The sequence below is a fragment of the Epinephelus lanceolatus genome, chromosome 18, assembly GCF_041903045.1.
Source record: "Epinephelus lanceolatus isolate andai-2023 chromosome 18, ASM4190304v1, whole genome shotgun sequence".
Lineage (NCBI taxonomy): Eukaryota > Metazoa > Chordata > Actinopteri > Perciformes > Serranidae > Epinephelus > Epinephelus lanceolatus.
In genome coordinates, this window is record NC_135751.1 from 10,069,985 (window position 1) to 10,097,850 (window position 27,866).

The 27,866-nt window shown below is 39.9% G+C and overlaps 3 protein-coding genes across 4 annotated transcripts; 2 read left to right on the forward strand and 1 right to left on the reverse strand.

Moving 5' to 3' along the window:
* Nucleotides 1-374: 374 nt before the first annotated feature.
* On the reverse strand, nucleotides 375-7,751 carry anapc2 (anaphase promoting complex subunit 2). 2 transcript variants are annotated; one of them, XM_078161403.1, is made up of 14 exons: nucleotides 7,379-7,751; nucleotides 6,532-6,781; nucleotides 6,112-6,433; nucleotides 5,694-5,826; nucleotides 5,363-5,591; nucleotides 4,768-4,887; nucleotides 4,529-4,646; nucleotides 4,012-4,190; nucleotides 3,788-3,929; nucleotides 3,136-3,211; nucleotides 2,647-2,850; nucleotides 1,847-1,979; nucleotides 859-1,100; nucleotides 375-746 (listed from the first exon to the last, which is right to left on the reverse strand). In XM_078161403.1, exons 1-14 carry the CDS (start codon nucleotides 7,475-7,477, stop codon nucleotides 537-539), a joined length of 2,457 nt encoding a protein of 818 aa, XP_078017529.1. In that variant the 5' UTR covers nucleotides 7,478-7,751; the 3' UTR covers nucleotides 375-536. The 2 variants fall into 2 exon arrangements, with proteins under 2 accessions (XP_078017529.1, XP_078017530.1); XM_078161404.1 differs by lacking the exon at nucleotides 6,532-6,781 and having other exon boundaries at nucleotides 6,112-6,296; nucleotides 7,379-7,619.
* A 4,105-nt stretch (nucleotides 7,752-11,856) lies between these two features.
* On the forward strand, nucleotides 11,857-19,172 carry rnf25 (ring finger protein 25). Its single transcript, XM_033643827.2, has 10 exons — nucleotides 11,857-12,010; nucleotides 12,269-12,340; nucleotides 14,326-14,422; nucleotides 15,811-15,878; nucleotides 15,989-16,058; nucleotides 16,211-16,282; nucleotides 16,484-16,630; nucleotides 16,710-16,799; nucleotides 16,898-17,035; nucleotides 18,244-19,172. Exons 1-10 carry the CDS (start codon nucleotides 11,994-11,996, stop codon nucleotides 18,928-18,930), a joined length of 1,458 nt encoding a protein of 485 aa, XP_033499718.2. The 5' UTR covers nucleotides 11,857-11,993; the 3' UTR covers nucleotides 18,931-19,172.
* Nucleotides 19,173-20,303: 1,131 nt separating this feature from the next.
* On the forward strand, nucleotides 20,304-27,211 carry kat8 (K(lysine) acetyltransferase 8). The gene is made up of 11 exons (XM_033643968.2): nucleotides 20,304-20,698; nucleotides 21,249-21,323; nucleotides 21,500-21,678; nucleotides 21,776-21,829; nucleotides 22,010-22,174; nucleotides 22,285-22,374; nucleotides 23,734-23,874; nucleotides 24,347-24,440; nucleotides 25,534-25,684; nucleotides 25,804-25,958; nucleotides 26,969-27,211. The coding sequence occupies exons 1-11, from the start codon at nucleotides 20,380-20,382 to the stop codon at nucleotides 27,031-27,033; spliced, it is 1,488 nt and encodes a 495-aa protein (XP_033499859.1). The 5' UTR covers nucleotides 20,304-20,379; the 3' UTR covers nucleotides 27,034-27,211.
* Nucleotides 27,212-27,866: the final 655 nt, after the last annotated feature.

Here is a 27,866-nt window from a genome sequence, read left to right on the forward strand (position 1 = left end):
ATAAAATGATGCTGCATTCATATCACATAACCCTGAAATTGAACGGTGGTGCAGTGGTTAGCATTGACGCTTCACAACAAGGAGGTTCCTGGTTTGAACCCAGGGTGGGGGAGCTCTTCTGTGCGAAGTTTGCATGTTGTCCCCATGTCAGTGTGGGTTTTCTCTTGGTACTCCGGCTTCCTCCCACAAACCAAAAACATGCAGATTAGGTTAATTGATTACTCTAAATTGTCTGTAGCTGTGAATGTGAGTGTGAATGGTTGTCTGTCTCTATATGTCAACCCTGAATGAATGAAATTGAAGAGTTTCACCCTCTTTCAGCTACTGATACTTACTTGTGGGTGATGTCAAAACGAATCTGCAAAAACAGGTTCTGTCTGCAGAACAGTCATTTATTCATAGCTACAATGAACAATTTTAACAGTGTTTCTTCCCAGAAGCTGAGGAGTACAGCATTTTCCTATATTTCCCACAGCAACTGGATGCAGCGTCACTTTTGAGCAGTTTGTCCTTGTTTCGCTCTCATGCTCTCTTCATCAGTTGGATTTCGGAAGTCTGTAGACACCTGCAGAGACCATCAGTTGATGCTCCCTGACCTTCCTCTGCAGGAAGGCCTCTAGCTCATTGACGTCCATCTCTGTGACAACGGGTCCCGTGGCAACAAACATCCGGAGCATAGAGTGAATGCGGTCCAGCGTCATGCTGTCCAGGTTGGTCAGCATGGCCTGGATGTAGGCCCAGAACAACTGCAGAGACAGAGAACGAAAGCTTTAAGAGGCTTCAGGTAGTCCTTCACTGTGCTGTTGTGTATGTGTGTGTATGTGTGTGCGTTTGTGTATGTGTGTGTGTTGTGGGCACCTGCAGCTTCTCCTCCCTCTGCTCAGACTGGGTGGTGGTGTTGGAGTCTCTCTCCTCATCGCTGTCGATCAGCATCACACCTCTCTCCATCTTCTCTTTGGACGAGCCCGTCTCCACCACGTAGTAGCGGCCTCCTGCCTCCTCCCTCAGCACACCGTGCTGCTGCCACAGAGCCAGCTTCCTGTGCACCAGCTCCTTCGGGGCGCCCAGCTTCACGCTCAGCTCCTCCAACGTCCAAGAAGCTAATGGACAACAAACAGGCAACCAGTCAAATCACTGTTGTCCAGCTCTGATGCGATCATTGCAGGAGTTTTTGGTGGGAAAATTTTGCATCCACTTACATTTTTAACTGACAGCTAAATCACAGCATAGATTAAAAAAATATTAATTAGTGTCTTGTGCCTGGTGTTTTGTCTCAAAGTATGTATGATTACAAAAACTGGATTGGAACTGAGATGGAATATTTATAAGTGAAGCAAATGTTAAAAAATATCCTCAATTCTGGTAGCTGTAATTTTCTCTTGAAAATTTAAGAGATAAACATTTTGCTAGCAAACCTTTGACATGTAAACCCCATTATATTATCATCAACTCTATTAACTGCTATCTATTGACATAAACCAAAATCAAACTACCGGGAATGTGGTGAAATCATATGAATGTGTGAATTCCAGTAGGAATCCCACTGGAAGGATTTTACTGCAAAACAGCTGCATGAAGTGTTTCAAGAGTTTGACGGCTGCTTGTGCTACACTTTAGATTTCAACATTTATATATATATTAGAGTATATATATTAGTCACTCATCTTGCATACCCACAGCATGGAGCACAAATCACCCAAAATAATTAGATTACAGTGTAATTTTAAATCAATATGATCCTATGTTATCTCTCATAAAGATGGCAAACAAAGATTTTTTCAAATGTAAGCTACAATATGACTCCCTATTTTTCTAATTATATTTCATACAGAGGAAAACTTTGTACTTTTTTCCTGAAAGTGCAGGATGATGGCAGCGTGGATGGGGGAGACGGTGATGTTGGCGAGGGTGCGGTCCTCCAGCTCCAGGTCCAGAGTGACTGAGCCCAGGTGGGGCTTCCAGCTCAGTGTCCTCATGGCCTGAAACACAGAAGAAAAACTGCTGGTAAAGTTTCAATCCAGAGCAGCACAGCAGTATTCTGTGGTGTCTAAAATAATGCAAATAAAACAGAAATAATCTACTGATTGCTCAACTAGTCAAAAAAAAGCCAAGGGCAGCACTTATAATATGAAGCAATACACGCATGAGCTGCTGACAAACTGTCTCAAAATTTAATCCAGAGAAAGCAATTAGCAAACATGGAGGCTGAAAATGATATGATGTGTAATGCAAGCTGTTTCTTTCATTTAAAATGTTGCTGTTAAGCAGCCAACTCTGAAATCTCAGGTGGTGCATTGTCATTAAGTGCAACAACAGTGAAGCTTTTCAAAATAAAAATTGCACTTCTAAGTGATAATTATACCTATGGCAAAAAAGTCATAACATTTTAGCTAATCAATTGGCTGCAGCAAGTCTCATGTCTAACTTAATAATTTACCAGTTGATTATATTATTATATACAGATACAGATGTACAGATTATATTAAAATTAATTTGAAGAAATGAGCTCAAAAGTGGGGATACACTTTGGAAAATGTTCATGTTTTAACAAAAAAATCTAAAACATTCAAAACCACCCTGTTGCAACCTATTCGTCCTTAAAGAATATTAAGAGAGAGTTGGTGTAAAGCGGCAGGTGAACTCCACCTTGAGTTTCTCATAGCGGTGTGTGTAGGCTTCCATGGCCTGGCAGACAAGTGGAGGGAGTTCCAGCTTCTCCTCCTTCAGTGGAGGCCAAAACTCAGAGGACAGGATGATGGATGACAGGGACAGTGGTGGCTGCTCCTCCTCGCTCAGCCTCGATTCCTCCTCACGGATGTTACTGTTGATCCTTCGAGAGTCCGCCATGTCCTGGACAGGAGACAGGAGAAAGGAAGGCGTGAATATGGCTACGGCTGACAAATTAATATTCTTATTCTTGAATCTAGTTTTCATTTTTTAGATTAATTAATTGTTGGGTCTGTATAATGTCTAGCACCAGAGGTAAAGTGTTGCATGTTTTATCTGATTAATAGTTAAAAACCCCAAGTTAATAAAAATAACATGTTATAAGATGCATGTTTGGGAGGTGATCATTTTGGTAAGGGTGATGCTGCACACTGAACTGTTTAAAGGGATTATAGTTACAGTGTTTACCTTCAGCATGACCTCGCAGTAATGCATGTGAGACTCCCCAAACCTGAGCTTCAGCAGCTCCACATTACGAATTTCCCTGCAAACACAATAGAGAACAAAAGTATATGAAGAACTTCAGACTTTGACATTTTGGACAAAGCCCACATTGCTTCTGTCAGGAACAAACAGTCACAATGATCCAAAATGCACAAGTTAACTGATTTCCATTTGTACATTTTTCAAACAAGTTCTATAAAGCTCCACCTGCCATGATGCCACATTCCTGTCATATCAGTGTTATCATCATTTCCCATTTCCAGCTTGTACACCTGTACATAATTGCACTTATTCTCCATACATTATACTGTGAATGTTTGCACATTCCTGCGCAAAACTGTTCTTGTTTTCTTTGCCGTCATCTTCACTGTAAGGGAGCTGGAAGGGACAAGTGAGTGAGTATGAACTCTTCTTTGTTCCACTAATGTCATGCACACAAATTGGACACACAGCCTGACCTGCAATCCCTGTTCCCCACCCACATGCCCCCAGCACTTTTCTAGTTTTTGTCTGTTTTGTATTCCTCTGCTTGATTTATTATTTTCACTGGGACATATCAGAGAAAACCTCAAGCTTATCTAGCTTAGCTTGTCATAGTGTGTTTGTTCAGTTTTACCTTGCTGTGTTGTAGTTGAGTTGGTGCAGCAGTCTGTCGGCCAGCACTGCTCTGTATTCATCTATAAAAATGTCCTTGCTGCCATAGATGCTGACCAGCAGGCTGATGATGTCTGATGAACGACGTTTTGAGCCCATCTTATCTGAAATAAAACATTCCACTCTCGGTAAAACCCAGGGGACAATAAGTACAAGCAGCTGAAAAAACATGGTGCATTTACTGACCAGGTACAGCGTCGGTTGGATCTGGAGTCCAGTCCTCTGGGTCGTTGCCTTCTTCATCGCTGTCCTGCATCTCAAGAGTCACCGGATCTCCTCTGGAAAGCTCAGAGGCCAAGTCTGTGCAGCCTTCAGCGTCTCCGGTCAGACCGGCCACAATCTGTCTCACTGTGTCCTCCCGAGTCCTTGAACACACCACAGAAGCTTTAACAAAACTCAGCCTTAAACATGATGATCAGCTTCCTTAATTTATCAGCTCTTTTGGTTCAAACGTTTTATGCAGTGTATTTAATTGTTCATGCTGCTAAGTGCTGTATAATCTTTCCTTAAAACATTTCTGTGTATAAATGAAGTTTGATACCAACTGATGTCAAACTAGAACACAAAGATCAGGGACAGATTAAAGCTATCAGCCAGAAAGAGTTTAACTTAAGATAAAGCAGTGTTATAGAAACACACTCAAAATGTACTCATGTTAAAAAATAATGTTTCAAAAACCCTGTACGAGTAAAAATTGACTCACCTGAGGTACTTGCGGATTGGCTGGCAAGCAACCTGCAGGATGACCATGGATGGGTCCAGCTCTCTGAGGGCCTTGATGGCTGAGATATAAACCGTGAGGATGTCTGATGTATGGACTCCTGAGAATCGATGGTAAAACAGAAATGGGATCACGAAGATACACTTGAAAAAGCATCTTGTTCTGCTGTGTTATTACTAAACAAACACTTTACTATACTTTAATCTCAGCAGCCAACTAACCTGGGTGAAGCAGACGGCTCTCGAAAGCAGATTTTAATGATGTGAGAAGCTGCTGTCTCTGGTTGGTTCTTTCAAGACAAAACTTGAGATCTTCAATAGCAGCTTTAGATTCCGGGAAATCTGAAAGAAAGATGGGAAATATGAAAATAAGCACAAGAACAGGCAGGCAACCCATGCCTGTGAATCTGTGCATGTGAATGTAGTAAGTAAAATCTAAACCGCTAACTCCTCTTAACTCCTAACTTATTTCACTACAGTCCACTGATTTAAAGATCAGCGACCTGTCCAGTACAGAGACAAGTCTAGGACCTATTTAGCCTTGCTTAGCACAAAGACTGACAGCAGCGGGAAAAAAAATCTATTTCATTTCTGCCAATATATCCTCCTAAATCATACACATTAGATCTTCAGATATTCTGTTAGTGCACAAAATCTTCAGTTTTGAAAAAAATAAAATAAAAATACAATACAATATAATTGTAGTTCATTTCTAATTACCCAGAAAGAAAGATTTTTTTATTTGTTTATAGAAGAATAACATAAACACATTGACCTCCTTAAAATAAGCACAATAAACCACAGTCTTCTCTTTCACCTCGGATTATACTGAAGAGCTCTTCGATCCTCATGTTGACATAGATCCTGCAGAAGAACTGGTGCATGTGGCATCTCCACTGCTTCAGGACGGAGCTGCTGCCAGGTTGGCCGGTCTGAATGCTGGGAATACTTGGGGTACCGGGAACACTGGGAGCAGGTGCCAGACAGTCTCTGTCCGCCTCACTTGCAAACACTTTGCTCAGCCAGCCCAGCACCAGCTCCAGCCACTGCTCACACAAAACACAACAGCCAACAGCTAATGAAAGGTTTATCCAGACAAGACTTCACATCACATTCAATGATCGTGGGGAGATGGACAGATGATTTACCTCCTGGAACTCCAGCAGGAAAGAGCGTTCGTACTCGCCCCTGCAGTGCTGCTCCATTCGTTGCTCAATGAGCTTGTGGAGGATGGAGGTGACAGCCTCGGAGCTGACCCACTCCAGCAGGTGGAGTTTGGAACTATAACAACGTGAAACATAGCTTATGATATTCTGTATTTTTCTTCTTCTCATCCCAAACCAACAAGTCATTTGATATATATGATTTGATTTTAATATAAAAAGTATTGATCAGTTCAGCCCCGGGTATTGACAAATGAAAAATGGCACTACATTATAAATATTAGCTGAGTCAAAATGAAAAGGGTATGTACATTAGAAATTGAAAAGGTACATTGGAAATTGTCACCAGGATTTTATTTGTTCACTAATTATCTTTAGTATCCCTGTCCCTGAGTGAACTCACAGTATGTGGCTGAGCTCCTGCAGCTGCTCCAAGGCCTCCTTACACCAGCACTGCTGTGTTGGGACCCCGCAGCCTGGGCAGACCACTCGCTCATCACTGTCTGGAACCTCGGCCCCATCCTCGGCCTGCCCCTCCTGGCTCATATAGACAGAGAAGGTCCTGCTGTAAAACTCCAGCACTCTCTCCTGGAGAACAGGGGAGGGGGAGAAGAGGAGAAGAGCCCTGATGATGGTGAAGGCTCGCTCCTGAAGGCCCTTGGGCCCAGGGCCACATAGACTGCCGCGGCCCTCGTCCTGCCACATCCCCAGCCTCTCCAAACCACCTAGGATGAGGAAAGGGGGATGGTTGAATAATGTTGCTGTTAATATAAATCAGTAATCAGCATTGAACTAACTGACTCATTATGCTTTTTCCACTTGCCCAAGAAAGGGTCTAGTCGGCCTAACAGAGTCCGAAAAGCAGTGAGGAGAACCCAGGCCCTGCCTCTCTCCTCCAGCTCGTTCTCTGGCTGTTTGAGTCCAGCCCAGAACTCAGGAACCACAGAGGAGGACAGACGCATCTGTAAAGTCTCCAACAGCCAACCGCTCAGCAGCTGACCCAGACCCTGACTACACAGCAGGGCTAATGAGTCCGAGAGGCCCTGCTCCGTCACTGAGCAGCCAGGAGACGTCTACAAAATAAACCAAGATAAGTTATCTGTTCTGATAGACTCTGCTGGATTGCAGTAGCCTATGCAATCTAATATCTATAAATCTACTGATCTATCCATGCTGATGTCACATGAAAAACTACAAGATGCCTGGCCAAAGACATTACATACACTGGACACTTTTCAAGGTGGGTTTACAAACATTAAGACTCCTTAAAGTGATGACTTTATTTCCACACCTGGACATGAATAAGAGTACTTATCCGTAGGTGGGATAATCAAATTTAACTTGACTTAAGCTGTCCATAGTCTTGGACTCTTTTTTTGCATAGATACGCAGGCAAATAGCTAGTGTAGTGTTGCACATAAAGATGGATTAAAAACATTAATGACAGGTAAATCAAGACAGAGGCAAAGCCGCAAAGACATCATTACATATGCCGAATTCAGCCGGATACCCCTACTATTTATTGAACTGTCCTAAATCATGTCCTGTCGTGCATTAACCGGTGCTACAAGCAAGAAACTTCAAATCATTCAATATTTCAATGGATTCCGGCGACTTCAGTTCACTCCATGTTAGCGTCTATGCCCATTAGGCGACGTGAGTCCACTCACCAAAGCTGCGGTGACAGTTTCCCAAGCGTCAGCAACACCTTGTTGTGGTGAACATCCCGACGTTTCAGCTGAGTCCGACTCCATCCCAATCTCCTCCATTTTCTTGCACTTTCTTCAGAAACAACGAACTAACGTTAGCTTGTGTGAGTGAAACATTTAGACTCTGGATTTGTTTTGTAGTTTTACAACGTCGCACGTGTTCATGTACAATTTCCCATTATGTGTTTTATATATATATATTATTTATTAATCTCTACAAAATAATAATTGTCAGTAAAGCGCTTCTGCTATGAATTTGAAATATTGTTACATGGTTCTTCGAGCTCGCGTATCGCGGGTTTACTTCTTCTTCGTCTTCTTCGTATTCTTCTTCTTCGAGTGGTTTACAGGCTAACTGTGCATCAAGAAGCTCAAGGCTGCCCTCCGCAGGTAGGTCGGTAACTGCAGCTCCGCGTTGGTGTTGATAGTTTTATTTTTAAAGATGAAAAGAAGTGTTAGTAGTTTTTAAATTGAACATATCCCAATATAACAGTACATTATGTAGATACATATTTAATTATATCACACCGAAAAATGATCATTTCAACATCACATGTCAAACAGCAAACTCAAACACAACAAAACCAATTTGTAATTGTACGAGGTAGATGAAAACCTAGATATAATGCACCTCATTTGTTTGTATTAGATATAATTGTATCAGCTATTTGAGATGTCATAGTAGCTGTCTTTTTCATTGTTGTCTTATCTGTTAGCAGAGTGGAGGGGATTTTGTAATTCAACACAAACAGACAGATATTTGGTGTAATCTGAAGCACTTTAGCCTCATGGATATGATACATGCCAACAAGACATACATGCTTGAGAACACTGTCGGTAGATTGTGTGATAAAAGGAGGACAGGACCCAGAATTCTCGAAAGTACACTAAGCTTGTGGAAATGTTAGTGATATTGTGTCTGTCTTCACTTTAACTCTGAGGGACTTGACACTTGAGCTGAGTGTAAAAAGATCTGAGTGCCCCGCAGTGGTCACAACGAGGAACTGCAGTACTCAATTTAAATGTCTGGCTTTACACAGTATTAATATTTGTGTAATTAATATCTATGTGTACAAATAAATTGTGTGATTATTGCAAACATTTGAAGCATCAATATTTATAATGAATATATTAATACAAATAGTTTTATGAATAGACATGGTGATTATGTGTGTATGATCTGAATCACCAGTGTAGCTGCCCTCTAGTGGCCACAGTGAATAACTACAATAAACTGGAGCGTCTCAAGCATAGTATTACTTCGGGTTAAAACATTCAATATAAAACTTTCAATACAGTTGTAGTTTTTGGCCACCTCAGGGCAATGTATACTCATAGTTATAAATGATCAATGAATTTCAATCAATTTTATTTATAAAGCTCAATATCACAAATCACAATTTGCCTCACAGGGCTTTACAGCATACCACATCCCTCTGTCCTCAGGACCATCAAATGATGGAAACTATAGGCTGTTAAATTTTACATTATGTAAATTAAAAATAAAACTTTTCTTTCTTTTGATTCGAGCACAGAAAAAAACCAACAATATAGAAAAACAAAACAAGATATATAAAATGTACACAATAATATGAACAAAATAATTATTCTAAGAATTAAAAAAAATACAAATAATTAATATTACACTGTGCAGGGATGATATACAGAAAATTCAGCTAATGCACCCAAAATAATTGTCTTTTTCGAAAAAAAAAATTTGTTTTTAATTATTCAAATTTTATATAATAGTATATATTGAATTTAAAATATTTTTCCACACTTTACTTTTTTCTAGTGATTTTTATATTATATCAATCAATCAATCAATCAATCAATTTTATTTATAAAACCCAATATCACAAATCACAATTTGCCACAGAGGGCTTTACAGCATACGACATATGGCAAGCCGTTTTAACATTTAATCACTAAGTCTGACTATCCGGAATTACCATTATAGATATCTATAACGTCATTTTGACTAGTAGTAATGTCATTGTGACTAGTATGAATTTTAATTTAAGATATCTGTAACGTCATTCTGACTAGTCAAAACTGAATTACAGATATCTGTAACGTCATTCTGACTAGTCAAAACTGAATGACAGATATGTATAACGTCATTCTGACTAGTCAAAACTGAATGACAGATATCTATAACGTCATTTTGACTAGTCAAAACTGAATTACAGATATCTATGACGTCATTCTGACTAGTCAAAACTGAATGACAGATATGTATAACGTCATTCTGACTAGTCAAAACTGAATGACAGATATGTATAACGTCATTCTGACTAGTCAAAACTGAATTACAGATATGTATAACGTCATTCTGACTAGTCAAAACTGAATGACAGATATGTATAACGTCATTTTGACTAGTCAAAACTGAATTACAGATATCTATGACGTCATTCTGACTAGTCAAAACTGAATTACAGATATCTATAATGTCGTTCTGACTAGTCAAAGCTACAGTTACAGATATCTGTAATTCAGTTTTGACTAGTAAGATTCAAACTATTTTTGCCATTCATGTGTATGAGGTTTGTCATTATAGATATTTACAATTACATTATAACTATCTATAATTCCAGTTTGAGATATCTACAACGTCATTTTGACTAGTCATAATTCAGTTGTAGATATCTACAACGTCATTTTGACTAGTCATAATTCAGTTACAGATATCTACAATGTCATTTTGACTAGTCATAATTCAGTTACAGATATCTACAACGTCATTTTGACTAGTCATAATTCAGTTACAGATATCTACAATGTCATTTTGACTAGTCATAATTCAGTTACAGATATCTACAACGTCATTTTGACTAGTCATAATTCAGTTACAGATATCTACAACGTCATTTTGACTAGTCATAATTCAGTTACAGATATCTACAATGTCATTTTGACTAGTCATAATTCAGGTGCAGATATCTACAACGTCATTTTGACTAGTCATAATTCAGTTACAGATATCTACAATGTCATTTTGACTAGTCATAATTCAGTTACAGATATCTACAATGTCATTTTGACTAGTCATAATTCAGTTGTAGATATCTACAACGTCATTTTGACTAGTCATAATTCAGGTGCAGATATCTACAACGTCATTTTGACTAGTCATAATTCAGTTACAGATATCTACAATGTCATTTTGACTAGTCATAATTCAGTTACAGATATCTACAATGTCATTCTGACTATCTGAAACTCAATTCAAGATATCTAGAAAGGACCATGTAGATATCTTCAGTTGATGATAATTAAAGATATCTTGAACTTGAATTATGACTTGTCAAAATTAAATTGTAGATATCTCAAACTGGAATTACAGATATCCACAATTCAGTTGCAGATATCCACAATAACAATTGCAGATATCCGCAACTACATTGGAGATATCTATAATGACAAACCCCATACACATGAATGGCAAAAATAGTTTAATCTTACTAGTCAAAGCTGAATTACAGATATCTGTAATTAGAGTTTTGACTAGTCAAAATCTAATTAGAGTTTTGACTAGTCAAAATCTAATTACAGATATCTTGAATAAGATTTTTGACTAGGCAAAATTATGTTGCAGATATCACTAATGAATATCCAGTCTAGCGATTAAATGTTAAAACGGCTTGCCATATACGACATCCCTTTGGACCCTCACAGCGGATAAGGAAAAACTCCCCCCAAAAAAAACCCTTTAACGGGGGAAAAAATATATATACCACAAATTGATTAATGGCGAGGCACTGCCCTTCAGTGGTCACAGTGAGGAACTGCACAACTATGTCAAAATCTGAGGTTAATATCAGCATAAGCATTTTTTTATTAACAGGTAGAACTAAATATTACACGTGAAACAGGGGCATCAACATTTGTACGCATTGCACTAACATATAGTAATGTTTCAGTATCTTTTATATCAGATCTGTAGCTAAAGTCACTTTTTCCTGCCCCCTAGTGGCCATCGTGTGGAACTACAACAGCATGTCACTAGCATCAAGCTAGACTGTGGGAAAACTTCCGGTTAAACCATAAAATAAAACTTCACAATTAGCGCAGGTAGGTGACCACCGGAAAGCAGCGTATCCTAAGAGTTGTACAGCTACACCTTGTTCTATAATGTATTAGTTTCTTTGACCTGTGTGGGAATGGTTTTGTTTTAATACCCGACCCCTTTCAAAAAATAATTGCAAAAAAACGGAGATGCAGTTATACATTGTGTCCACTGGAGGGCGATGAACACCTTCTGATTTCAATGACCGGCAACTCTACAAACGTCAAGTCAGAAACATGACACTTCCGGTGAAGACATTCAAAATAAAAGTTTCAAATTAGACACCGGCAGAAACACTCCCTTAGCCTACATGAATATGAATCTCATGCTGATAGCAGGCGTAATAAAGGTTTAGTGTGTGGTGTCACTGCTGGATTTCGAGTGTGTTGAATCACTAACGATACTTCATGGCGGTGACACTTTTGTTTTGAAAGCTCCGCGTCGTACATCAGTTGTTTGCAGCAGCTAACTAGCTCAACAGCGGCTCACTCAGAAAACATCATCATGGCAGCGGAGTGCGAGTGAGTTTGTTGACAGCATGATTTTTCTCATTTAAACCTCAAACACCCTTCTGAGAACCATTTTATATGTTCAACAACCAATATGGTCAGTGACGGTCATTGTGCTCTGAGTAAAATCTGATGAAATGCAGACGGTCTGCTGTTGCTAATGTTCACTAGCAATAGTGTGTGAGCTAACACGCTAACGCTAGCTTGATTTGTGTGAACGTTAACCTGTAAAGGCAGCAGGAAAAATCAAATATATTTATTTCTCCGCAGTGTGCTGTCTGAAATTGAGGTGCTGGAGTCGATCTACCTGGATGAACTGCAGGTTAACAGGAAAGAAGACGGGTGAGACAGCTGAATGCACATCAATTTGCTTTACTCGCTTTGATTATAAGTTATGATTAATTAATGCTTTACAGTTCAGAGCAGTGGTGAAATGTAACTAAGCACATTAATTCAGGTACTGCGTTTAAACATTTAGATTATAGTTCTTCATCCCCTTTCCTGTCCACTGAAAGACATGTATCTCCAGATGTATTGATGTTGAATGTTTCTGATAAACTGTTTATTTATGTGCTGAGAAAATTCTCCTACTAAAACCTCTTAGATCAGCTGGAAAATGCATCGTCACAAAGCTGAAAACAGGGCTGTATCTCTGACACCATGAAAAGTTGACTTCTTAACGATATGTGGTCCTCACAGGACAACCACGCGACTGGTACCTGATGATTTTATAGAATATGATGCATTGCAGTAACTCAAACTACCAACAGTACATAAAGGAGCTCAAATGACGACAACCTTACACCTACAGCAGTGAAAATATCAACTTTATTACTAAAACACTGACAAGAAACATTTTACCGCACAATACTTTTACCTCAAGTACATTTGATGCATTTTGCTGATAATACTTACATACCTTTACTCAAGTTATGGTTTGAATGCAGGGCTTTATTTGTAGTGGCATATTTTCATTGTGTGGTACTAGTACTTTAACTTGAATAAAGGATCTGGACACTTCTCCCACCCCTGGTCCAGGGTAGGGGCGAGGACTTATACAAGTGGGGAAGCTCTGTAATAAAGACACTTTATCAGTGTTTGGACCTGTATCGATGCCCCAGATTTTTGTGTTCTTTCCTAAGACCCAAACCTTTGCCCTAACCATAACCCAGCCCCTGCAAAGATAACCACATCTGCATATCATGGTAACACTATTTGATGTGGAAACCTCATACAACAAAGCTGTCCTGGTGTTACACCAGATTTTGTGACCCAAATAGTATTAACCTAAAACTGTGACAGTATATATATATATATACATATATATATATATATATATATATATATATATATATATATATATATATATATATATATATACACATATATATATATATATACAGAGAGAGAGAGGGTCACACATTGTGTGCAGAACTGTGGGAGCACAAAGTTTAATGAGTTTAGGTGTGTCTGCAGAGCAGTAGCACTTCACCTGTTAACATCTACTCCACACTTTGGTCTTTTTCATCCAACTAATTGATCTGTAGTGGCACAGAATACCATGGTGGCACCATTTTTTTGGTGGGACCTTACATTTTCAGGTCACAGAATTTGGTGTAACACCCTCCCAAGACCTTAATGCAGCTTACAGCTAGCAGCTCTGTCGTCTCTACTTCTCAATTTAAACAGCTGCTAGATAAAACGAAAAATGATACAGAAAAACCAAAACCGTTCTGAGTGCTGTCATGATGAGTGGAGCTGGAGGACAGACTGTAATTAGCTCACACTGAAAACTTAACCAAAGCTCTGCTATCTAACAGGGAGAGTATCACACCAGCCTCCACTGAATAATTTGTCTGTTTAACACTGTAAAGTGCTCATCAGATTCACATACCCGTTAGCACATGACCTAATGTTTTTTGATGAACCACAACAAGTAAATGGATGAGTACAGAACGCTCAAAGATTATCATGAACCAGATCATTTAATTCATATTTAATTTAAATAGGTTGTATTTTGAGAATGGGCAAATCTTTTCAACAAATTAATCTTTTGGTTAATTAAAGATCTTGTCTATAATGTAGAGTTTTTAAAATGAGCAAGGAAACAATTATTTTCACCTATTTTTTAATAGAGTTGGGCACAGAGTGTCTGCACAGAGAAAATGATTTTTGTAGCTTGTTGGGCCTTGTGATGCTGTGTTGTTGCATCAGCCTGGCTGATATCTGATGACACTTCAGCTCTGAGTTTTAACACTTTCCCTGTCTCCTTTGGCTCCAGATTTTTGTCTGTTTTGTTTAAGCTGCTGTTCTGTTATGTTCTCCAGGGGCTGGGACGTGAGCCTGGTCCTGTACCCATCCACAGCGGAGGACTCTGTCTCCCAGTTTGTGCGTCTCACCCTGACTTTGACCCTTGATCAGCAAGTACGCTCTCCATTATCTTATCCTGCTCCTTGTAGAGCTCAGCAGTGAGTTTCCGTAAGTGAAAATCCCATTCATACTCTGAATCGAGTATTTGATTATTAGCTGTAATGTCACAACCATCCAAAGTAGAGTTACCATGATTTTTGAAGTAGTGGTATATGCTCCTGTGGAAGCCACAACTCTGCAGTGGTTTATGGGTTGGGTAGTTATATCACTCTTAAGGTAATTGGTGGCTTGGTTCCAGGCATAAAACTCTTTACTAAAGGTGGAGTGAATGAATGGGAAATTCACAGAACTAGAGCTGTTCAAATATGGTTTGTCGCTGTTGAGCTCTATTTGGGTTTCAGTATTTCAGTGTCAGTGTTATGTTTTATTGATACACCGCCAACATTTTCTCTCCATGACTTGGTGATAATTACCTCCGCCAAGGAGGTTATGTTTTTGCCAGGCGTTTGTTTGTTTGTCTGTAAAATAACTCAAAAAGTTCTGAGCGGATTTTGATGAAATTTTCAGGAAAGGTTGATAATGGCACCAGGAACAGATAATACAATTTTGGTGTTGATCGGTTCAAGTGAAGTGGATAAAATAATAAAATGGCGGGAAATCAGAGCTGCCTGGTGGAGGTCTGCGCTCTCCGAGTGCTGTAGTTTATTTATATATATTCTATTGTTAAGGACAGAACTGCTAAATTCTAAATCCCATTAAAAACACCACAACCAATATTATATTTATCTGTCTTTAAATACTTTCTGACTTCCTGTCTGTGGCTTTGAGCTTCAAGCCTCTTTGTTTACTATTGAAGATGTAAATCTTTAAAAAGATACCTCAGAAATATGTAGTTTCATTTTTTTATTTTTTATTTTTTAAAGGCTCAGTAATTTCCTAAAACAGCTGGTCACTGTAGTTTCTATCTAACAGGAAGAAATAGTGCATTTGTTGTATTGTAAGTGGAGGATTAATCTACATTTGGTGCTTTAGTGAATATTTTGGGCCGCAAAATGATGTGTGTTTGTTTAAGTCAAATTAAACTAGTGTGTGTGTGTGTGTGTGTGTGTGTGTGTGTGTGTGTGTGTGGGTGGGTGGGTGGGTGGGTGTGTTCATAGTAATGAAAGAACACATCACCTGGCACCACAGTGTGACTCATCCATTTGTTTTTAATAAGTTTTGGACAAGAATGGAGCTCTATGGCACAGAAGAAGAAGACAAAAGCTTTGATACACAGATAATACATATCAGAAGATATTGGTTTTGGTTTTTTCATGTCATTTATAGTCAATGACAGAAAATGTAAACTATCACCAGAGAAATCATTTAAAGCTCAGCTCACTTGATCAGGAAATACTAATGAACACAAGTTTGACTCTCTCCTTCCTGTTTGGTGTGCTTAGTATCCCTCGTCCTCTCCAGCCATCTCCATTCATAACCCACGGGGGCTTTCTGATGACAAGATCAGCAGGTAATAAACTGAAGCTGTGGACTGATTAGATCATTATTAGTTCTTTCTGCTCAGGAAATGTTTAATACTGAGTGTAAAATCTTGTAATCATGTGCACCCCTTTCTCTTAGTGTCCAAAAGTGTCTTCAGTTGGAGGCTCAGTCCTGTCTGGGTTCACCTGTGTTGTATCAGCTCATTGAGGTCACTATATTTAGAGCTTTTCTTAACATAACATTTGAGGGAATTTATGATTCCAGTGGATGATTATCTTTTGAATAAATACAAATAAAGTAATGATGAGCAGTACTGCTGAAGTAATTTTTCTAACTTTTCCTCTGTTTTTTCTCTCCCAGAAAGCTAAAGAAATCCTGACTGAGAGCAATATTCCTCATGGAAACTGTGTCATTTGTCTCTATGGCTTTAAGGTACACATGACAAAATAAAAATATGATTAATTTATAATGTGATCATATGTCAGTGTTGTGTTTACAGCTCCTCCCTCAAGTGGGCAAAAAAATGAATACAGGACTGTATTCTGCAGATGTTTCGAGAAATGTTTCTGAAATTTGCTTCTGCTAAAAATCTTAGCAAACCTATTCATGCATCTGTGTTCTGTGTGTCCTCAGGAGGGAGAGACGTTCTCCAAGACTAACTGCTATCACTACTTCCACTCACACTGTCTCGGTCGTTATGCCAGCCACTCTGAGATGGAGCTCCGCCAGAGGGAGAAGGAGTTAGAGGAGGACAAGACTAGAGAGAGAACAGATTATCAGGTCAGCTGAAGAGTTCTGGTCAAAGAAATCTTTTTGTGTCTTTCTTTATAAGCTATTTAATCACTGACTCCTCTCACAGGAGCTGACTGTGGTGTGTCCGGTGTGTAGAGAGCCTCTAAGCTATAGTTTGGACCAGCTTCTGTCCTCCCCTGCCCCCCAGCTGCCTGAGGTGACACCATCTTTTATAATCTTACAACAAGGTTCTTAAGATGCCGTTTCCAAGGTCAAGACTAAACATCCAAAGGCTTTGTGTTTTCTTTTGCTCAGATGGACGAAGCAGCGATCGGCTCAACTTTTCAACAGAAGTGGTGTGAACTCCAGAAGCTTTTGGAAAGACAGAGGTCTAAAGGTGGGATCATTGACCCGGAGGTGGAATCAAATCGTTTTTTCATCCATACCAACGAGGTACGAATAAATTAGAAATATATGGCTGCATATAGATGCATTTAGGTGCCACAAACCATACATGACATCTGTATAAGTAACTGAATGCATCACTGCAGAGGTATATGCAAGTAAATTTGGGTTGTCTGTGATTCTGTCTTTTGATATTGTCTGACACACTGACAAATTTGGATACATGTTACATGTCTCACCTTTCTGATCTTGTACCTTTTATACCAGGAGTATGTGGGGTCAATGTCATAAGGCCACACACATGTTTAGAATTGTTTTAATATTGATAAGTTATTAACTTCCCAACGTAGATTTATTTCCTCAGTCATATATTTTAAAGTAAACCCTTTAAACAAATATAAAATGGTCTTTTCATCTACTTATCACTGACTTTGATAGATATGCATTTCTAAAATTTGTTTTGTGAAGAGTGTTAAAAATATGAACTCAGCAAAAGGTAGGAAATCTTCTTAGTGACTTCTCATTCTGAAAAACTGGGTTTTAAGTACCAAAAACTCAGAGTGAGGTGTCTTTCACTGCAGTGTAAAATCAAAATTGCTTTCACATTTGCACAGTGGTGAAACAGACTGAGACAGAGTTGGCTTTAGTTGTTCAATGCTGCAGGGTGTGCTGGTCGGTCGGTCTTGTTTATTAACGTTGCTGCTGAGCACTGCCCCTTTCCGTTAATTTAAGTCTGATGATGGGTGTTACAGATATGATTGGAAATCAGCAAATTATCTCTTTAAGTGACTGTATATAGTTGAAATATGTTGTATGAAAAAAAACAGGCCAACTTGATCAGTGGCCATTTGAGTACATTTGTGTTATACATTTCTGTTTGCAGCAATATTGAATCAATATAGTCCAGACTGGAACCCTGTTCATTCTACAAAATAATACATCTTTTTAAAAAATTACATGTATTTAGCTGCATTTTAAATGTAAAAACTTCACGCTACTTACTTGGGGAAAATTAATCTTTTTGGAAATCCTCCTGTTTGCTGTCAAACCCAGAGTCACATAAGAAGATAAATATCGTTTTCATCTCTGTGCTGGAAGAAAAAGCTGAAAGGAAGTGCCAACTGCTTACCTAGCTATCATCACCTATCTAATGTGTCAAAAATCCACCATCATCCAACTCCAACGCTGTGTTATCAGCACTGTTCCTATATAATGTTGTACAAAACACTTATAGTGATACATGTCAACTCCCACAGACTCCATCTGCTGCTGAAAATGGAAACCTGGACGCAGATGTCTCTACTGGTCCCCCGGTACCCTCTGCGTCTAATGTTTCCTCTTATGAAACTGGTGTCAGAGCAGACCAGTTTGTTCCTGGACTGTCCCACTGCAGAGGCGGTCAAGGCCAGAAGCGTCAGAACCAGATGAGGGGGCCAAGGAGAGGAGGCAGGTCCAAACCACAACACCGGAGAGCTGCCCCCATCACAGAGGACCTGGATAAACTGTCTCTGTCCTCAGACTGCACTGAAAGACCAATAAAAGCCAAAGCTCAGGGTAACCATGGCCAACAAGTGCAAGTAAATGCAGAATTATGTCAGTCTAAAACAGGCAGGGGTGTCCACGCAGAGCAACAAGAGACCTTAGTGTCTCCAGATGATCAGCCAATGTGCCAGGCAGCCTTGGAAACTGAATGCCCAAAAGATGCTGCAGACTCTGGAGGCGGTCGTGGTCACCATGGAAGGAGAAGGGGTCCTCACCGATCTGTCCCGGACAACGGAGCCCTTGGGCCCGCACGCTACCACTGGGATGGGCGAGCTTCCAGAAGCAGGGGAGGAGGGCCCAATAACCTGTACAGCAGAGGAGGGGGCCCCCGCCGGGGTCATGGCAGGGGCTTTCAGCACAAAGTGGTGGAGCGAGAGAGGGGAAGAGAGGAGGTGCTATGACAAAGGGCAACAGGAGGGCCAATGAACAAATGTATGTGTGCCTCCATTATCCGTTTGCATAGATTAAAGCCCTGCACCAGAAACGACATTCACTGTAGTATCCTTTCCTCCTGTACATTGCCGTTATTCTGGTCTCTGGTATGCACTTTAATGCACACTAATATCGGATACAGATGGTTGTTGCTTTTTGTTGTGGTGCAATATGACTTGGAAGAACTACAAATTAAATTTCCTCTGGATGTCAGTGCGTTGCAGAGTGTCTGTATTTCCTGTAGTTTTCTATAAAGAAGGTTAATTAAATTCAGTTACACTAACTGCTGCAGCTTTGATTATGCTGTTATGTGAAGCAACTGAAATTGTGCAGGAAATATTAGCAGAGAAATACTCCAGACAGACTGAGGTCATACTTTTACTGTTATTGCCGAATTAAAGTAAATGATAAAAACTATAATACTTCTACAATACTTTTACATAAGAACTTGCATGTTACACTGTGGCATTGCTACTAGTTCTCTGGTAAATGATCTGAATAATTTTTCCTCCATAGGAGAAGAGGTAAAGGGCCAAAAGAGACATGCTATAGACCTACAGTCAGTGGGGCTGAATTGGATAAACTCCCCAGCCCGATAAGACTTTAGTTATTGGTCTGAAAAGGACAATTTTGCCCTGAGTACTGTAAGTCTGGCACACAAAAATAGTGCTTTTATCCAAGTTTCAAGTAATTTTTGGTCATGCATAACAGATACAGACAAGCAATCATGTGCTTTGAAAATCTGGTGGAGGTTTGATACATTACAAATTGTTTAATACTTAACAATAGTGAATATACCACATGAAGCATAGTATAAAAAGTAGTTACAGAGGGTTGAAGGTGGCACCAGCATTAATACATAGTCTTTCCCATCTTTGAGATGGATGTTGAGTTAAAATACAGTTTTAAATCTTTATTATTTCAGTGTCTGTTGTGACATTTATTTTCATTCAAGTACCAACAAACTAATTTCTTACCAAAACATACACAATCAAAGTGGAGGAAACCACAGCTGGAAATTTAGATTATTTAAATGTATTTACTATTTATCTATTATTTAAATTTTCCTCCTCAGTTAGCCTAATGGGCAGTCAAAGTTGAGCACCTCATTTATTAAAAAGCAACTTGCAGGTCATTTTAGAAAAATAAATTCATACTTAATATTTACTGAAAATGACTATTTGAAAGGTTATTGCAGGATTACATATGGCAAAAATGTAAATAAATGTACAAATATTGTAGAGCTCAGACTTATGGGAGATGTAGTTGTTGAAGCATGCTGGGAGGAAGAGAGGCGGAACCTACGTCCCACCGACGCCATCTTGGCAGTTTTTTTTTTTCCTGTTGAAGACCAGCCCCTCTAAATAATCTGCGCAGGATCGCAGAGGCGTGTTGTTGTTTTTGAAACGACTGGGGTTATGACTGGCGGGAGCGACTTTCACAAAAGCTACAACAACAACAAGGACTCTGAGCTTAGAATGGATGTAGACATGGACTCTAGTCACATGGAAAGTGAGCGGGGGGAATTGGACAGTAATATCCCGGCGGCGTGCTCCTCAAACGGCAGTGGCGGGGAAGAGGACGAGGCGGAGGCCGTTGGCCGTGTGAGAGAAGCCGGGGGCTCTAGTAGTCAGCACACCCCGGACGGAGGCGGAGTGTTCTGCAGCGGCAGGGAGCAGGAGGTGTCGGTCGAAATCGGGGAGACGTATTTATGTCAACGAGCCGACAAGACATGGCGTAAGTGATCTGGTCAGGATGTTTCACCCCGGTTTCAGTAAGCAGGTTGTTAATGTTTGTTGCGCGCACTCTCCTTTGTTTTTGGAGAGAAATTCACACCAGACTCCATTAAAATGTAGTGCTAAGTCTTACTGATTCTCTTGAAACCGTGGCGGTAAGACTCCATTGAAGGATTTTTTTGATTTACGATTGGTCAGCTGGTCTTTCTGGAACATTCGGCATGAATGATAAAACCATAATAGTGCAAACAACCCGCCAGCCAATTATAGAAGTTAACATTTCATAGGAGTACATAGGATAACGTTACAGTTTGGGGGATTGTGAGATTGCCGAATTGAATAATGACTCAGCACATACCCAGTCACATTTTATCCGGTAAGATCACAATAAGCATGTTTGCTAATAAGCAAGGAAATATTCCAAGTCATAGAAATCTGAATGGAGTTTGGTGAGACGTCCCATCAAGGAGATATAAAGCTTGCATTTGTACTTAACATAAATGACTTGTTGAGAAGTCTCATTATCGAGTGGCTCTTGCTTTTCTTTTCAGACACAGCAGAGGTTATTCAGTCCCGCTTGAATGAACAGGAGGGCAGAGAGGAGTTCTATGTTCACTATGTAGGATGTGAGTACATCTTCTTGGTGAAGCAATGCATTTAATTAAACCTTTATTTCTACATCATCATTATTCCCGTTCCACCCTCATTTTTGTCACTCTCATACCTTGATTTGTCTGTACCCTCTCTATTCTCTCACTTGCTGCTTTACAATGATCCCTGTCTTCATTCTTTTTGCATGCAGTCAACAGGCGCCTAGATGAGTGGGTGGGTAAGGCCCGCCTGGCACTGACCAAGACAGTGAAGGATGCAGTGAGGAAGAGCACAGAGATTGGAGGTGTCGGTGATTTGGGTGAACAGCCAGAAAGAAAGATCACTCGCAACCAGAAGCGCAAGCATGATGAGATCAACCATGTACAGAAGGTAGAGATATTTCCTGTAGTTATTTTGTGCTGTTTGTGTGGTGACACTCTTTTGTATTACATGGCTGATATTTATCTAAGGGAGTTTTCTTTTGCAGACGTATGCAGAGATGGACCCAACAACAGCTGCCCTGGAGAAAGAGCATGAGGCGGTAAGCTGGAGTGTCTGTGTGTGTCTATGGCTTTCTCTTATTAAAGTTTATGAAAGTATGTTCACTTCACTCCTGCTGAATCCTCTAAATAATTTGGTGAAAGTGGCTAATGTATTTAACTTCCTAAATGTTTTGTTAATCATTTTCGTCACTGCACCACCTCACATGTCTCTCCATCAGATCACCAAAGTGAAATATGTGGATAAGATTCAGATAGGAAACTTTGAGATCGATGCCTGGTACTTCTCACCGTTTCCTGAGGACTATGGCAAGCAACCCAAGCTGTGGATCTGCGAGTACTGCCTTAAATACATGAAGTATGAGAAGACCTTCAGACATCACCTGGTGAGTGCAGCTTTCACTTCAGTGTAGGATGTAGGGAAGTTTGTGATGTTTGTACATCGTGTGCCACCTGAATACAAGAGGTTTGACCTTTTGGACTTTTGTCTCCTTAGTCCCACTGTCAGTGGAAGCAGCCTCCAGGCAAAGAAATCTACAGAAGAAGCAACATATCAGTATATGAAGTGGATGGGCGGGACCACAAGGTGAGTACACCTGGAAAGTCTTTGCCACACCCGAAGATGGAAGCTGTTAAAAGGCCAAGAAACACCAAACCAACATCAAAGAACGAGCGATGACAAAAGCAGGCTGTTGCATTGCCTCACATCACCTGTGCCTTGGCAAAAAAGTTGCATATAAACACATTGCAAAGACTACAGCAGACAGCCAACCAGCACATACTTTCTGCACCTGTGTGAAAGGCAATGACTCTCCACACCAGCAGATGGCACTAGACTGTAATTGTCATTCAAAAAGGGAAACCGTAAGACCGCCATAACGCTATTTAGCCAGTTAGCACGTTTTGCAGAGTTGAAAGAACAAAGCATATGTACCGTGTGCCAGTGAACAATGACATAAATCATCATGAAATGTTACTGTTAAAGAGCTCAATGGCTAAAGAAAAATAATCTTATTCTATGTAACAAGTTTGTTTTAGTGTCAGTCCCTCTTGACTTCAGCTGTTTGTCTGCTATCCTCACTTTCGTTTCTGTCAGTCAATGATTCTATTCACCGGTGAGTTCTGCTGTCTCTGACATAGGGCTGCTCGATTATGGAAAAAATCATGATCACAATTATTTTGGTCAAAATTGAAATCACGATTATGCAAATGATTATGCGGACCACATGATGACTGATATTGTTTACACAACGGCATGTCATTTCTGTCTCTACATGGTCGTGCGTTCACAATTCTCTTTTGCTCTCTGTACCGCGGACGGTGGAGTTCGGCCTCAATGTGCACACAAACAGACACGTGCACGCACACACACACACACACAAACAGACACGTGCGTGCACACACACATACACAGACCAACCTCTTGCTCTCCCTCTGCCATCTTCTGCACACTGTTTTTGAAATCTTCGCGATCACCTGCCCCTCGCATTATTCGTAGTTCACCTACTTGACTGGCTCGTGGAGTTAATAGAGGAGAGGAGGAGGAGGTATTGCACATGCACGACTTCTGACCCTGACCAAAAATCATTTACCCCCAATTTCATTAATTTTGAAATGGTTTGACCTCAAAATCGTAATCGCGATCACAAGACGATTTATTACACAGCCTTAGGCTGACACTGATTCTACATGCTGAATCAGGCGCAAAAAAGCCAACAAGGGTCGACATGGGACAATGGCTGACAGTTGGCTTGGTGTGTCAGGGCCCTAATGCTAAATAATATGGATTTGTCTGCTTCTGGTATCTGTGTCCTACTCTGTGTTTTTAGTGGAAATAAAAGTGGACTTCCATTTGACTTAAAGAAACTGTGTGGATTCTGTAAGAGAGAATTTTTTGTGATGATGTTCTTCATCATTGTTTTTCATTGTTGGTCTCTGTTTGCAGATCTACTGTCAAAATCTTTGTCTTCTAGCAAAACTATTTCTCGACCACAAGACACTTTATTTTGATGTGGAGCCCTTTATCTTCTATATCCTCACTGAAGTCAACAAACAGGGAGCACACATCGTTGGCTACTTCTCCAAAGTAAGGCCTGTTTCTAATGTTTTTGACTCAAGTTGACTAAAAAATATTTACCTTTATATACATCTGTCACCCTTTGCAGTTAACAAGTGTTTTTTTTTTTTATCAGAACGTAATGTAATGTATGTCCTTGTGGCATGAGTATCATGTTTAATACATTTCTTTCCTCATACAACATTTGTAAAGCTGATCTGTTGTTTTCATCCATGTACAGTATTTCCTGGCATATTGCCCCAACCATCTGTTGATCAGCGAGTGTAGCAGTTTAAAAACTCTTCAGGGTTCCTTTAATTCCATTTGTACATTAATCATCACATTTTACATTTGTAAGAAGCTCACTGATGTAGTATTATCTCTAAACCTTGAAACTGTTAAAACGTAAACATGCAGAAATGTTTGACTTTAACAGAATCACACCTCAAACTGGAGTCATTAACAACTGTCTTAATTTCTGCATTTTGCCTTTGCTTTTCAGGAGAAAGAGTCTCCAGATGGGAACAATGTGGCATGTATTCTCACACTGCCGCCTTACCAACGCAGAGGCTACGGAAAGTTCCTCATAGCTTTTAGTAAGTGAGAATATTTCTAAAAGTGCAATCTTCAGATATTTGTCAAATAAGGTGGTCATTTTAAGGCGATGATCAGATGCAAACTGACTGCTAATCAACATTAGTTGTCGGTTTGATTCCTGTGAATGACTGAGCAGTTTTAGTATGAATATAGATTAGGGTTGGGTCGATATGAGGGGGGAAAAAAAGGGTCCGGTTTTTGTAAAAAAAAACCAAAAAAAACGCATCAAGTCGGTAATACCAGATTTTCGCCACTTGGGGGTGCAATTGACTCATTTAAAATAAAAAAACGACATTAGGACAACAGAGTGACAGTAACAAGTTGTTTCTTTTATTCCTTACAAATAAATTTTGCAGCTTACTCAATCAGTGCAAACAAGGGTTGCCTCCTTCGTCTGGCTCAAAGCCAAAGTGTTGCCATAGTGGCGCATTCCTTGATTTCGTCGAGACTAAATTGTCCGCCATTATCGACTCCCCGTCACTATTAAGCAAACTCCAGGCTACAGTAGAGGCGCATGCGCACTCGCACCTCCTAGCTCAGTCTCCGCCCCACCCCCCTCTCTCTCCTGCTTGCTGTGCGCTTGGTGAAGAGGCAGACACGTGCTCACAGACTCGGGCTTACTTGAAGTGGAGTGGACTACGTGAAACTGTCCGTGAAAAATCCCTGCGATGTGAAAAATACACGCCGTACACTCTTTTGTGTGACACTGGTGCGCGGAGCAAAGTCCGCGCGGTCGTGCTTTGCGCGCACAGGGCTTGCGGACGTCCACTTTTACCGGGCGGACCTCTGCGGCGTCCGCTCCGCGTACGTTCTGCCCGAGTATGCGGTCCGGTCGGTCTCAAAAAATAAAACCCAGTCCAAGATGGAGTACCTGACTGAATTGGTATTACTGAGAACCGACCCAACCCTAATATAGATGTGGGCAGAGTCAAATTCAGGAACATCAGCTTTCTTTAAACACAATTTTGGCCACATGTATTTTAAGCAAAACACTGTTGGAATGTGTCTGTGATTGCTGCAGATGTGGATAGGACTCACAAATGAGTCATCTCCTCTGTACTAACATTTCTGTTTTTGTTGCTGTGTGTTTAGGTTATGAGCTGTCTAAGCTGGAGAGTGCAGTTGGGTCTCCAGAGAAGCCTCTGTCTGATCTGGGGAAGCTGAGCTACAGAAGTTACTGGTCCTGGGTCCTACTGGAGATCCTGAGAGACTTCAGAGGAACGCTGTCCATCAAAGACCTCAGGTAGACACACACACACACACACACATCACTGTCAGACACCTGGTCATTCTTTTTTATCTCTTAAGCTCTGATTTTTGATGCTCATATCAGATCCTCCGCCCTCTCTTCTTGCTCCCCAGCCAGATGACCAGCATCACGCAGAGTGACATCATCAGCACGCTGCAGTCACTCAATATGGTAAAATACTGGAAAGGTCAGCATGTTATCTGTGTGACGCCCAAACTGGTGGAAGAGCACCTGAAGAGCGCCCAGTACAAGAAACCACCAATCACAGGTAAGCCCAGACCTTTTATATTTTCAGTTTGTGTTCTTTTATTCCCTAATTACTGACCTGATTATAACATGGACAACCAAACCCAAACTTATTTTTTTTAAGGAGGTAGAGTCAAAAAAGGTTAAATGACTTATTTATGTTACAATTATTGTAACCCTGAAATAATGCTGGTAAATGCCAGTAATTAAGGCTGAACAAACTGAAAATTGATAGCCACATTTAATATTTTCTGACATTTTAGATATAGACCCAACAATTATTTTATTATCTGAAAAAAAGTTGATACATACAGATAATGAAAATATTGTTGAGTTGAAGCTCAAGGCAAAACACCTTATTTTGCGCTAGACAACAAAAGGACAGACACACAAACACAATCACTTCAGCTTTTCACAATTGTTATTAGAGCATGATGTTCTTTTTATAGCAAAAAAAAACACTACATCTACACCATGTCAGCAGAATGGGAGAAACATAACTCCAACTTGGGCGTGCACATGCATGACTCCAAGATGGTTACACCCTCTGCGAGCTTTGTAGTTACTCCATTTAAGCAGCCTAAATTAGCTGCTCTCGCTGTGTTATTATGGTATTTGTAACTCCTGACTAACAAGTGAAACCAGATACAAACAAACTTTGTCAAGGTCATTTTAAATCAGCTGAATTTGTTTGATTGATGTTAATTTGTTATTTTATTTAGATTTAATTGGCAGCATTGGTAAATTTGTTGCTGGTTTATTGACACTTGTATAGTTTTTTCACCATGCGGGAGATATTGACACTGTCAGAAATGACAAAATCTCAGTCAAAATTATGACTGAGGTTGACACGAAGAGTTTTCCCATCAGCTGCTTATAAATACAGTCTGAGACTCTCTCTATTTCAGACTTGTAAAAATATCCCTGCTGCATTGTTTGTGTTATTATACAGATATAGTTTTATCATGTGGTTCCTATTCACTTTGTGTCTTTTGTTTATCATCTCTCTCTTGTATGTCGTCTCTTTCACAGTGGACACTATGTGTTTGAAGTGGGCGCCCCCCAAAAATAAACAAGCAAAGTTATCCAAGAAGTGAGAGGCGGAGCCAGTGATGGCACACCTGTCCAACAAATCAACCTGTTCATACCATCTGCCAAGTTCCCCCTTTTCTCCTCACCTGGCAAAAACCCTGCTGTTATGAAAACCCAATGTATATAGTTATTAGTAGCATCTGTTGGTATTTTCTTAAAATATGTTTAAAAAAACAAAACACACACTTGTCTCCTGATTCATCCTTTCCAGGGTATCAGCTAGTTTTAAAGGTCTGCAACATAGTCTTTAAAAAATCTGTTTAAGGCTACAGAATAATTAAAATCTTGAATTTGTAACTTAATAACTTTCTGTCAGCTCTTTTAATAGAATATATGTAGGTATGTTGACAGATAGATACCATAATTATAACAAGAAGAGTTTGAGCTCTGTTGCTCATTAAAAATTTAAAGTTAAGATATATTGATGCATACATAGTCTAATGATGATCTTAAAATCTCACTGTAATTTATTATCTTACTTTAAAAAAAAAAAAATCATCCTTATTAAAGAGGTATGGATAGAGTTAAAGATGTTCAGCTGACCTCTGAGTTAAATAATGAAAGGACTACATATTTATGTCATAGCAGACATTTTGGAATGGTGTAATTGATAAAGGCAGCTTTCCATTTAGGTTTTTCAGTTCCAGGGCTCTGATACTGTGCGTCCTGGGTGACTCGAAACCCAACAGAGCCATATTGATGAGACTGCCCACACCTAAGGCTTCTCCTGTTGTGTCGGGTGAAAATGTCTCCTCTGAGGAAGATGTGAAACAGAGAAAACGCGTTCAGTAAGATTTTTCCATTGCATAAGTTCAAAGCCGTTTATTCTAAGTGAAGA

Excerpts from the sequence above, each read along its gene's own strand:
- anapc2 (XM_078161403.1), bottom strand. The coding sequence starts at position 7,477 with ATGGAGGAGATTGGGATGGAGTCGGACTCAGCTGAAACGTCGGGATGT. Across the intron at positions 5,592-5,693 it reads TCCTGCTGGAGTTCCAGGAG|TGGCTGGAGCTGGTGCTGGG; the intron begins GTAAATCATCTG and ends TTGTGTGAGCAG. Across the intron at positions 1,101-1,846 it reads CCTGCACTTTCAGGAAAAAA|CTTCTTGGACGTTGGAGGAG; the intron begins GTACAAAGTTTT and ends GTTGTCCATTAG.
- rnf25 (XM_033643827.2), top strand. Across the intron at positions 16,631-16,709 it reads GAGAGAGAACAGATTATCAG|GAGCTGACTGTGGTGTGTCC; the intron begins GTCAGCTGAAGA and ends CTCCTCTCACAG. Across the intron at positions 16,800-16,897 it reads CTGCCCCCCAGCTGCCTGAG|ATGGACGAAGCAGCGATCGG; the intron begins GTGACACCATCT and ends TCTTTTGCTCAG.
- kat8 (XM_033643968.2), top strand. The coding sequence starts at position 20,380 with ATGACTGGCGGGAGCGACTTTCACAAAAGCTACAACAACAACAAGGAC. Across the intron at positions 21,679-21,775 it reads AGATCAACCATGTACAGAAG|ACGTATGCAGAGATGGACCC; the intron begins GTAGAGATATTT and ends TTTCTTTTGCAG. Across the intron at positions 21,830-22,009 it reads TGGAGAAAGAGCATGAGGCG|ATCACCAAAGTGAAATATGT; the intron begins GTAAGCTGGAGT and ends TCTCTCCATCAG.